Source organism: Hypanus sabinus, chromosome 15 (assembly GCF_030144855.1).
Source record: "Hypanus sabinus isolate sHypSab1 chromosome 15, sHypSab1.hap1, whole genome shotgun sequence".
NCBI classification, from domain to species: Eukaryota; Metazoa; Chordata; class Chondrichthyes; order Myliobatiformes; family Dasyatidae; genus Hypanus; species Hypanus sabinus.
In genome coordinates this window covers 37,155,433-37,169,027 of record NC_082720.1, presented here as the reverse complement: position 1 = coordinate 37,169,027, position 13,595 = coordinate 37,155,433, and the positions used below count along the sequence as shown (strand labels likewise).

At 37.7% G+C, this 13,595-nt stretch overlaps 1 protein-coding gene across 1 annotated transcript; it reads right to left on the bottom strand.

Annotated features, from left to right (window-relative positions):
- Positions 1–1,750: 1,750 nt before the first annotated feature.
- Positions 1,751–10,345, bottom strand: si:ch211-195b11.3 (uncharacterized protein LOC100334344 homolog). The gene is made up of 4 exons (XM_059990227.1): positions 10,188–10,345; positions 6,525–6,565; positions 6,322–6,431; positions 1,751–1,994 (listed from the first exon to the last, which is right to left on the bottom strand). Exons 1-4 carry the CDS (start codon positions 10,240–10,242, stop codon positions 1,949–1,951), a joined length of 252 nt encoding a protein of 83 aa, XP_059846210.1. The 5' UTR covers positions 10,243–10,345; the 3' UTR covers positions 1,751–1,948.
- Positions 10,346–13,595: the final 3,250 nt, after the last annotated feature.

The window sequence follows — 13,595 nt, the reverse complement described above, 5'->3', positions numbered from 1 at the left end:
GGCTGGTGTGACATACTGTGTCCGGTGCTCCCGGTGTAGCTTACTATATATTGGTGAGACCCGATGCAGACTGGGAGACCGTTTCACTGAGTACCTATACCCTATCTGCCAGAGAAAGCAGGATCTCCCAGTGGCCACACATTTTAATTCCACATCCCATTCCCATTCTGATATGTCCATCTATGGCCTCCTCTACCGTCAAGATGAAGCCACACTTAGGTTGGAGGAACCACTCCTGATATTCTGTCTGGGTAGCCTCCAACCTGATGGTATGAACATTGATTTCTCTAACTTCCGTTATTGCCCCTCCTCTCCTTCTTACCCCATCCCTTATTTATTTATTATTCCCCTCCTTTTTTCCCCCCTCTCTCTCTCTGCCCCTCGCACAATCACTCCTTGCCTGCTCTCCATCTCCCCCGGTGCTCCCCTCCCCCTTTCTTTCTTCCTAGGCCTCCCGTCCCATGATCCTTTCCCTTCACCAGTTATGTATCCCTTTTGCCAATCACTTTCCAGCTCTTAGCTTTATCCCTCTCCCTCCTGTCTTCTCCTATCATTTTGGATTTACCCCTCCCCCTCGCACTTTCAAATCTCTTACTATCTTTTCTTGCAGTTAGCACTGACGAAAGGTCTCGGACTGAATCGTCAACTGTACTTCTTCTTAAGATGCTGCTTGGCCTGCTAGGTTCCACCAGGATTTTGTGTGTGTTGCGTCAAGGAATTTGTTCTTAGATTAGAAAGACTAACTTGCTCGTTAGTGGATTGTCATCAAATCATCGCACCTGACATTATATACCACCACACAATCCCCCATCATCCAAGATGGAATACCTCTCTTCAAAACTATGCTTATGAAAAGAAATGTATTTGACAGGAGTGAGATATGCCAACTAGTGAAATGGTGCTGCAGCAACAACCTGGCACTCAACAACAATAAGACAAAAGAGCTGATTGTGGACTTCAGGAAGGGGAAGACGAATGAACACATAGCAATCCTCATAAAGGGATCAGAAGTGGAGAGAGTGAGCAGTTTCAAGTTCCTGGGCATCAAGATCTCTGAGGATCTAAACTGGTCCCAACACATTGATGTAGTCATAAAGAGGGCAAGACAGCGGCTATACTTTATTAGGAGTTTGAAGTGATTTGGCATGTCAACAAATACACTTGAAAACTTCTATAGTTTTACCGTGGAGAACATTCTGACAGGCTGCATCACTGGTATGGAAGGGCTACTGCACAGGACCGAAAGAAGCTGCAGAAGCTTGTAAAACTAGTCAGCTGCATCTTGGGTACTAGCCTACAAAGTACCCAGGACATCTTTAGGAAGCGGTATCTGAGAAAGGCAGTGTCCTTCAATGAAGGACCTCCAGCACCCAGGGCATGCCCTTTTCTTACTGTTACCATCAGGTAAGAGGTACAGAAGCCTGAAGGCACACACTCAGCGATTCAAGAACAGCTTCTTCCTCTCTGCCATCCAACTCCTGAATGGACTTTGAAGCTTTGGACACTACCTCACTTTTTTAATATACAGTATTTCTGTTTTTGCACTTTTTTAATAATCTATTCAATATGTGTAATTTACTTGTTTATTTATTATTATGTTTTATTTTATTTATTACCGTACAATATTTGTTACTGTTTCTGCTAGATTATATTGCATTGAACTACTGCTGCTAAGTTAATAAATTTCACGTTCAATGCTGGTGATAATAAACCTGATTCTGATTCTGAATTAATGAACCTAACCCCACAGTGGAATCAATGGCATTGCTTTTTATGTAAAAAGATCAATTTTAAACAAATTTAAACTATCCAGATTATTATACTGGTTTTCAAGTGAGTGGAAATAAAATCAAGACATGGTAATTAATTATGCTGTTGATTTTATGAACAAGTTTGTCATTGCATTTGCAAAAAATGCACTTTTCCTTCTGGTGTTGAAATGTGTAAATCAGCAAACTCCTCGTCTACTTATACGAATGTTGGTCTGACGTTGCCTGAAGAAAAATAAAGAATATTGATAGTGAGCTAGTGATTATTGAATTAGATAAACTTGGTATAAATTCAAACTGGCAGAACTTCAACAAGAACATCTGAAACATGTTGATATATTCACACAAATAAGGAAATCATAAAGTTTTCATTTGCTATCAAATACTTGGATTGTTTAAATTCATCTGTTTTTCTCCACCCACTAATTCTGAAGCACCATAATTAATTCAGAATTTAATTGTTAATCTTCCTTGGACAGTGATAAATTAACTGATCTTAATTGTACTCTACATTTTCAGATCCATGGTGGCCAGATACATATTATTGTGTATTGACATGTAATAGCAAATGCATTTTTGTTTTCTGGGTCTTCCCATAAAATTAATGGTGATGTGTTCTCTCATACCTACTGGCATATCAGTGTTATAACTATGTTTCTGTGTACTTTCAGAATACAAATTATAAAGTGGCATTATTATTCTAGTCGAACATAGCAGATCTGTAACCAATGTCCATTTGTGTGCTCAGTTACATATTCCATATTATACTTCTTGTCAATAACCCGAACGGCTCAGTCTCAAGTATTCATACCCTGTTTTTTTCTGAGCAATGGGACATTGCTGGCATTTTCCTCAGTAACCAATGAAGAACTCAGAATATTTAGAAATGTGTGCAGTCACAGAAGTCCTGGATGCCTGCAAGGAGTTCACTGCAACTGCTTAAGTGTACTTTGTTACTGGAGGTGTTCCACAGAACGGCTCCAACTTCCTCCAGTTCCCCAGCAGTTGTACTGCAGAATCTACCCAGTGAACCCTGGTGCTCCTTCACCTTCATTAATTCAAATTCAGAGGAACAGCTGTGAGTCAAGTTTCTGGTCATCTTTTGAATTAATTGCAATATTTTTAAGACCCTTCTAGCATTTTTAAATACCTTCTTAATGAAATAATTAAAACAACAGTTTTAATAGCTTTTAAATGTTTGTGAGTATTTCATAAATATTTTTGACAGTTGGTTGAGGCAGGGAGCATGGTTTAGTAACTTTCAGATCATTTCTGTGGGTGGGACATCTCCCCATGGTGCCACTTACAACCAAAAGACCATCTGCTTCACTAAGTCACAGGTAAAAATCTGATCTAAGTGCGTGCAGAGCAGTGTCAAAAAATCTGCTGGAGGAACTCAGTGAGTCAGGCAGTATCTGTGGAGGTAGAAGGATGGTCTAGATTTTAGGTTGTTGTCAGGTAATATCAGACTAAATTTTTGGTAGACAAAAAATATCAAGACAATTCTTAACTTCAGCAAGTTCTACTCTCTACTTTCAAAGGACTAGTAAAGACCTTTACATTTTATGAGGCTTCTATTTCTTTCATTCTTAAAAAGGATAAAGATCCTACTGATTGTGCCTCATAAAGACTTATTTAATTATTGAATGTTGATGCTAAATTTCTCTCAAAGATAATGGCCAATCGGTTGGAGAGTCTTTGGCTTTATAAAGGGTCATTTTTTTTTCAAATTTTCTGAGACTATTTAACACTATATATTCACCCTCTTCTAAATCTCCACTATGCGTTGTATCTTTGGATGCTGAAAAAGCATTTGATCGGGTCAAATGGAAATAATTATTTAACGTTTTAGAAAAAGTTGGTTTTGGTATTAATTTTAATAATTAGATTAAAATGATATATAAAGCTCTTATTGCTACTGTTGTCACTAATAACCGTAGGTCTCCTTTTTTCAGCTATCACAGGAGACAAGACAAAGTTGTCCATTAAATCCCTTTTTATTTAATTTAATATTAGAACCCCTTGCTGTTGCTTTTCGTGAAGTCAAAAATATTCATCGGATTTTTGTGAATGAGACCATGCAGAAGATCTCTCTTTACGCTGATGACTTATTGGTATATGTTTCTAAGCCTGAAGAATCTGCTCCTGCTTTGCTAAAATTATTTGACAAATTTGGAGATTTTTCAGGATATAAAACAAGTTTTAGTAAAAGTGAATTACTTCCTTTAAATGAATCTGTCTCTATATATGATAATATTCCTTTTAAAGTTATGGATTCTTTTAGTTATTTAGGTGTCATAATTACTAAAAAAATATAAGGATCTTTATAAAGCCAATTTTCCTCCTTTAGTGGACTCTATGATTTAGTAGATGGAGCCCACTTACATTTTCACTTGTTGGTTGTATTCATGTAGATAAAATGGTGATTTTACCAAAGTTTTTATATTTATTTCAGAATATTATTGTTTTTTTGACTAGGAAGTTTTTTGATCAGATTGATTCTATTATTCTATCTTTTATTTGGGAGAATAAAAGACCAAGAATTAGTAAATATCATTTACAAAATTTGAAAAAGGACGGAGGGCTCACTTTGCCTAATCTAAGAATGTATTATTGGGCTGTTAATTTGTGATATATGTCCTTTCGGTAATATTGGTGTAATAGGAATGACTGGCCAATCTGGGTAGACCTGGAACTGAGAGCTATGAAACAGTTTTATTCAACTTCATTATTAGGAGTTGCTCTACCTATACAATTAGATAAAGTTGCTAATTTAAATTTATACCCTATGGTTAAGCACTCCTTACAAATTTGGCTCCAGTTCCGCAATTTTTTTAATCTTAAAAAATTTAAATTTTGTAGTATAATTTATTGTAATTACTTTTTTAAACCTTCCTGGAGTGATCCAATTTTTTTACTTTGAAAATATAAAGGTATTAAGTATTTTGTGGACTTATTTAAAGAAGGCAGATTGATGTCTTTTGAACAATTAGTTGATAAATATTCTCTTTCATACTTACTTTTTTAACAATATCTTCAAGTTAGACATTTTTTACAAAAAGATTTAAGTAATTTTCCTTATATATTGGAGGCCGAATTGTTAGATACTGTTATGAATAGGAACCCTTCAATGAAAGGTTCTATTGGAAGAATTTATAATTTATTATTACAATGGGATAAGCGTCCTTAAGAATAAACAGGATTGGGAGAAGGAACTCAATTTAACTTTTATATAGGAGGATTGGACGCGGATTCTGAAGCTAGTTAACTCTTCTTTGATTTGCGCTAGTCATTCACTGATTCAATTTAAAATTGTACATCGTTACCATTTGACGAAGGAGAGACTTTCTAAAATATTTCCCAATGTTGACAAGTATTGTGATAGATGTAAAACTGAGATAGCTGCACTGACACATACGTTCTGGTCATGTTCTATATTAAAACTGTTTTGGAAGTCAGTCTTTTCGACAATTTTAAAGCACTCAGAATCAACTTACAACTGAATAAATTGACTGTGCTTTTTGGAATAATTCCTCAAAATATCCATGGTATTTCTGTGTCTGACCAACATGTTATTGCACTTGTTACATTGATAGCTAGGAGGGCCATCTTGTTAAAATGGAAGGATATATCAGCTCCTACTTTGTCACAATGGTTCTCTCAAGTGTTGCTGTGTCTTAGCTTGGCGAAAATTAGAAGTCGAACCTTTGAAACTTTATTTGATTTTGAGAAGAGATGGGGCTCATTTGCTCGTTATCATCATTTCAGTTAACTGATAGACTTCCTCCACAATCTAAGTGTAAACTTTTTTTTTTAAATATCTTTCTTTCTTGTTGGCGGATTTGATGTTTATTTTTATAAGCTTTCTGTATGATGCATGGCTCCGGGGTTATACCCCCAATGGGTTTCTTTTTTTTTCTCACTTCTCTTGCTTAGTAGGGTTTTTTTATTAATAAATTTTCAATCTTTAAGATAATTTCTTTTTTTGAGGCATTGTAAGTGCTGTTACTTCAATGTACCTGTATTATTTTTGAATAATAATAATAATAATAATAAAGATTTGAAAAGAAAAAAGATCAAGACAATTCTAAACTTCGGCAAGTTTTCTGAAAGGTCAAAAGGTCTGAAAAAAATTTTGAGCCAATGTAACTCGGCTTCATAATGTTCTAAACTGTTAACATGGTTGGAAAATATGTTCACCATTTCTCAGAGTTTTTCAGGTACATTCTGCCAATTTTATTCCTTATTCTTTATGATATATAAATCTTTAAATTGGATTTGTTTTATTGGTAGTAATTCCAATATGAAAATAGTTTACTGATAGAAAATTCAGTAATTTTGTTCCTAGCTTATTGAGAGTTTTTTTTAATTTTATGTTTGATTTATAGTATGCCTACATTTGACAAAGTATTGTTTGTAACAGATTTATATCATTTGTGTTATTATAAGAGATCCCACCATTATTTTTTGCAAACAGACTGTGCAATAGATTCAGGTGATCGATCTTTACTACTCATCTACCTCACTCAAAAGAAAGAATGAATTTACTCACTTGATCTGAAAGCACAGCACACACTCATTTGGGTAGGTATTACCATCCGTGCCACAGACGGGAGCATAATTCATTGGACATGCTGGCAAATTGTAATTATCACATGTCAGCTGTAAAGAATTAAAAATGTCACATCTCAATGATAGGAAACAAATTCTGGGAAAATCCTTTCAACTATCATATGGCAAATCAGATGATCTTACTTGTTCTGTTTCTTCAATAGTCTGACTATCAACGGACATACCTGAAATACAGTAACTTTATTGTAACTGATCGATTAACTAAATTGATTTTGCAGTCCACATCATTATGTGCAATGTAATGCAAGGCAATAACTCAATATAATGCATTAAAACATGCTGGAAACTGAAAGTGGTCTTTCGAAATATAAGATGAAAGATTTATCAAAAATAATATCCAAATAAGTATGTTTGTTAATTTAGAAACATTACTTTTGTAACCATCATCTAGAGTCACCACATAGGTTAATTCAACATAGAAACAGAGAAACATAGAAAACCTACAGCACAATACAGGCCTTTCGGCTCACAGAGTTGTGCCGAGCATGTCTCAACCTTAGAAGTTACTAGGCTTACCCATAGCCCTCTATTTTTCTAAGTTCCATGCACCTATCTAAAAGTCTCTTGAAAGAACCTATCGTATTCGCTTCCACCGGCATTGCTGGCAGCCCATTCCACACACTCACCACTCTCTGCGTAAAAAACTTACCCCTGACATCTCCTCTGTACCTACTCCCCAGCACATTAAATATGTGTCCTCTTGTAGCAACCATTTCAGCTCTGGGAAAAAGCCTCTGACTATCCACACGATCAATGCCTCTCATCATCTTATACTCCTCTATCAGTTCACCTCTCATCCTCTATTGCTCCAAGGAGAAAAGGCCAAGTTCACTCAACCTGCTTTCATAAGGCATGCTACCCAATCCAGGCAACATCCTTGTAAATTTTGTAATGTATTAATACCTCTCGGCTCCTAAATTCAATTCCATGATTAATGAAGGCCAATACACCATATGCCTTCTTACCCACAGAGTCAGTCAGCACAGCTGCTTTGAGCACGTTATGGACTCGGACCCCAAGATTCTGCCATCATATTTGACCTTCCAAAATGAACCACCTCACACCTATCTGAACTCCATCTGATACTTCTCACCCAGTTTTGCATCCTATCAATGCCCCACTGTAACATCTGACAGCCCTCCACACTATCCACAACACGCCCAACCTTTGTGTCATCAGCAAATTTACTAACCCACTCTCCACTTCCTCATACAGGTCATATATAAACATCACAAAGAGTAAGGAACCAGAACAGATCCCTGAGGCACACCACTGGTCACCGATCTCCATGCAGAATATGACCCGTCTACAACCACGCTTTGCCTTCAGTGGGCAAACCAGTTCTGGATCCACATAGTAATGTCCCCTTGGATCCCATACCTCCTTACCTTCTCAATAAGCCTTGTATGGGGTACCTTATCAAATGCTTTGCTGAAATCCATATACACTACAACTACTGCTCTTCCTTCATCAATGTGTTTTGTCACATCCTCAAAAATTCAATCAGACTTGTAAGGCATGACCTGCCCTTGACAAAGCCATGATGACTATTCATAATCATATTATACTTCTCCTAATTTTCATAAATCCTGCCTTTCAGGATCTTATCCAGCAACTTACTAACCACTGAAGTAACACTCATTGGTCTATGATTTCCTGGGCTGTCTCTACTCCATTTTCTTGAATAAAGGAACAACATCTGCAACCCTCCAAACCTCTCCCATCCCCATTGATGATGCAAAGATCATCGCTAGAGGCTCAGCAATCTCCTCCCTCACCTCCTGTGCTGTCTTTACGACAGTTATTTAGTTTATAATATTTTCGCTTAGTAATTCATTCAATAGTATTTTCTAGTTAGAATTAGAAGTGTTTAAAGTATATTCATTGCATGTAAAATATATCGGCATGCGATGACGTCACGTCCGGTTTCGCCGCGTCTTGTGGGAAAATACCGGTTTGAAATTAGCGCGAGGGTGGGGGCTTACCACGAGGCTCACCTGAGCAGAAGTAGTTTTGCAGGCATGAGAAATCACAGTGAGAGCAACGCTGTAAGTTAATAGATAATCGATATATTGAACTAAGATGTTAATGCCAATCCTGTTAGAAGTAACGACGGTAGATAATGTTTATGCTTTCGTTAGTTAAAGAGTCGCGGATAGTTTGCATGGAAGTGTATTTAGTCAATGGAGCAGGTAAACTCTCCCTGTATACTGCACCTTAGTGTAATGTAGTTATAGTCACCTTTGCAAGTATTTACACTTGAAATGTGATATTAAGGAAGGAACAAATACTGTATCAATCTTGTATTGTTTTATCAACAGTTTTCACCATATGTTAATGTGAAGAGTGAACAGTAAATGGTTAATCTTACTGCGATCTGGTTCTTATTAACTGTGGTTTATCCGGACGTTAAATTCGGCGTTCGTTACACCCGAAGGAGAACGTTACACCTCCTACAGTAGCCCGGTGTACATCCCGTCCAGTCCCATTGACTTATCCAACTTGACGCTTTCTAAAAACTCCAGCACATCCTCTTTCATCATATCTACATGCTCAAGCTTTTCAGTCTGCTGAAATGTCATTACTACAATCACCAAGATACTTTTCCATAGTGAATGCTGAAGGAAAGTATTTATTAAGTACCTCTGCTATATCCTCCGGTTCCATGCACTTCCCCACCATCACACTTGATAGGTCCTATTCTTTCACATCTTATCCTCTTGCTTTTCATATACTTCTAGAATGCCTTGGGATTTTCCTTAATCCTGCCTGGCAAGGCCTTCTCATGGCCCCTTCTGGCTCTCCTAATTTCCTTTTTAAGCTCCTTCCTGTTGGCATTATAATCTTCAAGATCTCTAACATTACCTAACTCTCTGAAACTTTTGGAAGCTTTTCTTTTCTTCTTGACTAGATTTATTACAGCCTTTGTACACCACGGTTCCTGTACCCTACCATAACTTCCCTGTCTCATAGGAATGTACCTTTACAGAACTCCACACAAATATCCCCTGAACATTTGTCCCATTTCTTCCGTACTTTTCCCTGAGAACATCTGTTCGCAATTTACGCTTCCAATTTCCTGCCTGATAGTGTCATATTTCCCCTTACTACAATTAAATGCTTTTCTAACTTTTCCGTTCCTACCTCTCTCCAATGCTATTGCAAAGGAGATAGAATTATTATCACTACCTGCAAAATGTTCTTCCACTGAGAAATCTGACACCTGACCAGGTTCATTTCCCAATACAAAATCAAGTACAGTCTCTCCTCTTGTAGGCTTCTCTACAGAATCACTGTAAATATGTAATGCAAATTAAAAGACTATAATTGAAGGTCTGTATAAAATATTTAAACAAGTAGAGATCCCTTTTTTTTCCAATAAATCCATACCGTGATCCTGTACTGTGTATAAAGTAACTCCCAGTGAACTGAATTCAGAAATGTGCAGAACTGTTCAGAGTTCAGAACCTAATGAGGTAATCTGAGAAATTTACTTTATCAGTAATTCACTATAAATCAATCCTTGCAGAGGGATGGATTTAGGAGCTATATAAGTATATCTATTTTCAATCAATTGGGCTGGCTATGCAAGTTAATTAGAAATGTTATTTGTCTTTTATTCCATATGCAGATATATGCAGACATTATTAATGTCAAAGTAATGTTACTGAAATTGGAAACTTGTAGTTGCACATTAGAAAATAATAGCTTTTAAAAACTTATCAATCATTTTGAATATTGTGGTGAAATACACCATTTTCTAATGATTGAGAACATTGTACTCACCAGCAAAAGTGAAAATCACAAGGGTTGCAATGAGAAAATATTTTGTTTTCTTCATTTTGAAGTCTCTTGCTTTGCTTCAAGCCACTTGTTATCAGCAGTATTTATATCTTTGCATGACCCTAGTTACCATGTTTGTGACATCACTAGGTACATATCAAAAGATAATCCATTACATTATGTGCACCTGCATTAGCTATATCCTTGTTTCCTGATGTTGCAAATCACATTCAAAGTTTTATTTTCAACTTGTTAAACTTTAACTAAGTTTGTTTAACTTGTGGTTATTGAATAAGTTTTTCATAATCTACCTCAGTTTATCAGGAATGTTTTACTAAGTGTTAGTTTATGTTAGAACTAACAAAAATGCTTACAAAGATTTACAATGTTATTAGTTATTCACTTAAGCAACTTATACCATTTGTTCATCCCTTTAATATTTAATAGTAGTTTAAAATATCAATATTGTATTTGATTAAGCAAATGTTATTCATACTTTATTTAAATTTAGCTTCAAATGTTGCTTTATGTATTTACGTAACTGCAAGTCATTCACAAGATCAATATTTACTTATTTACTGTTCTGAGCTACCTTGCTATGTTGTGTCTTGCTTGTGTTTAATAAGTTCCCACATGAGAAGGTAATGACAAAATTAGAGCAATATGGGATTGGTTGTAATAATTCCATGTGGATCAGCAGTTGGTTGACAGGTAGGAATAAGTTGCTCTTTTGTTATGTGGCAACTGATGACTCATGAAGCACAGCATAGATCAGTGCTACGGCCTTAATATGTACAATATTAATCAATGATTTGGATATCAGATATCCAACAAGGTAAAATGTTCTTCCTCACACAAAAAGTCAAGATATAAAAAAGTTTTTTCGGATGTGCATTAATAACACGACTGCTGGGTAGGCCTAAGAGAAAAGACACTGGGTCCAATTCAAGCTCCATCTTCAGAATCTTTTCCATTTCACCCAACATATAACTCCAGTGTTCTAAATGTAATGTAAATACTGGAACTTTCACACACTGTATTGGACATGTCCCAAACTTCAGGCCCTAAACTTTTAATCCCTCCCTCGCCGGCAAGTGCCATAGGGAGTAATCTGGAGACTACAGCTATTGAGGATCCTCTGTGAACTGCTTGTATTCACTCTGCAGGGCCTCAGCTGCTTCTCTCCCTACATTGTTGATGCCAAAGTGTCCTTCAACATTTGGTAGCTACCCCTCCCTTTCAGAATGTTTTGCAGCTGCTTGGCAATCAAGTTCATGTTTAAGTTCAAGTTCAGTATTTTCTCTTTTAAAACTGTCAAATGTAACAACATTCCTTCTGACCAAGGTGAACCACACAGTATATATAACTCACGCATTCAACGTATAAAGTAATATTACCATGAATAAATTAATCAATAAACAGCTGCACTTATGACAGAAGTTAACAAGTAAATGGTATAACGCTGCTGACATTTCATATGTGAGGAGATCAGGGTGGTGACAGGGAGTTAAGTAGCCCTACGGCCTGGTGGAAGAAGATGTTTCTCATCCTAACGGTTCTTGTCTTAATGCTGCAATACCTCCTGCCTGATTGCAGGGGATCAAAGAGATACAGTAGTTGGATGGATGGCAGGGATTACTGGCAATGCTAAGGCCCTGCACACACAGTGCACCTGATAAATATCTCTGATGTGTAGGACAGAGAACCCAGTGATTCTCGCAAACTTTGTAGGGATGTGGACAAATGCCTTGCGATTCCCATACCAGATGGTGATGCAGCTGGCCAGGACACTCTCGATGGTGCTGCTGTAAAAATTTAGATGTCCATTACCCTGGCACCCAGGAAGTAGCATACCATCATATTGTTTTGATCATAGGCACAAAAACTCCCATCTGGCCCCTAACTATTCAAGTTTCCAATCACACTCTCTCCTTGTCTCCCCGCTGTGTATTACGAGCCATCCACTGTGCCACAGACCTGAATGCAAGTGCTGCTCTTCTCTGAAAAGCCATGCTTCCCCACCTGCTCCCCACACTACCTCACAAGATCAAAAGCAATATACTTGTTACTGAGGGGAATTGCTACAGGGGAACTTTACACACCCTCGCCTACACCCTCTACCTTTCTTGGTGGTTACCTGCCAACTTGCTACCGAAATTTTTGGAATGACTACCTTGCCAAAGCTCTGGTTTCTGGAAATCTGAACATCACCGATGCTTCTGAGTGAGTCCAGCTCCAGCTCCAGCTCCAGCTCCAGCCACGTGATGCAGTCAGACAGGAGCAGCAGCTGTTCATATTCCCCACAGCTTCAGTCACCAAGGACACCGGACTTTGTACTGAACAGAAGGGTCTCGAGGTTCAAGTCACTAACTCCCTGAAAGTGATGAAGATTAAAGATTAACAATAACTACCTTTATTAGTCACATGTATATAGAAATATACCTTCAGAGAAATGGATCATTTGTAGTGATGTGCTGGGGACAACCCATAAGTTTTGCCGTTTAACCTGTGACAACCTAACATGCCCACAACTTGCTAACCCTAAGTTGTGTGTGTATTTGGAACGTGGGAGGAAACCAGAGCTTCTGGGGGAACCCCACGCAATAATGGGGAGAACATGCAAACGCCTTTCAGACAGCAGTGGGAATTGAACCCCAGTCTCCTGATCACTGGCACTGTAAATCATTAAGCTACATATCATTATGCATCCACTGCATAACAGATGCACAGTTTGATAGGGTAGTAATGAAGGCCTTTGACCTATTTGCCTTTATTAGTTGAGGCACTGAGTTGAAGTGCCAGCGAATTATGCTGCAGTGTTGTAAAACTGTGGCTAAGCAGAGTATTACCTTTAATTCTGGTTGCCCCATTATAAGAGTGATGTGGAAGCTTTGAAAGGGCATGCTTCTGTGCTTTACTGTGTTCTATGCTCTATGTGCGTTGTTTATATTCACTTCTAAACAGCTTCAAGTTATCCGTCCCCCATTTTTCCTTTGCTACATCGACGTCTCATTGGCGCTGCCTCCTGCATGCATACTGAGCTCGTTGACTTCATTAACTTTGCATCCAACTTTCACCCTGCCCTCAAATCTACCTGGTCCATTTCTGACACCTCCCTCCCCTTTCTTGATCTTTTTGTCTCCATCTCTGGAAATGGCTTATCTATTGATATCTACAATAAGCCTACAGACTCTCACAGCTACCTGGACTATTCCTCTTCCCAACCTGTCTCTTGCAAAATTGCCATCCCCTTCTCACAATTCCTCCAACTCTATTGCATCTGCTCTCAGGATGAGGCTTTTCATTCCAGGACGAGGGAGATGTCTTCCTTTTTTAAAGAAATGGGCTTCCCGTTCTCCACCACAACTCTGCTCTCAAACGTATGTCTCCCATTTCACACACATCTGCCCT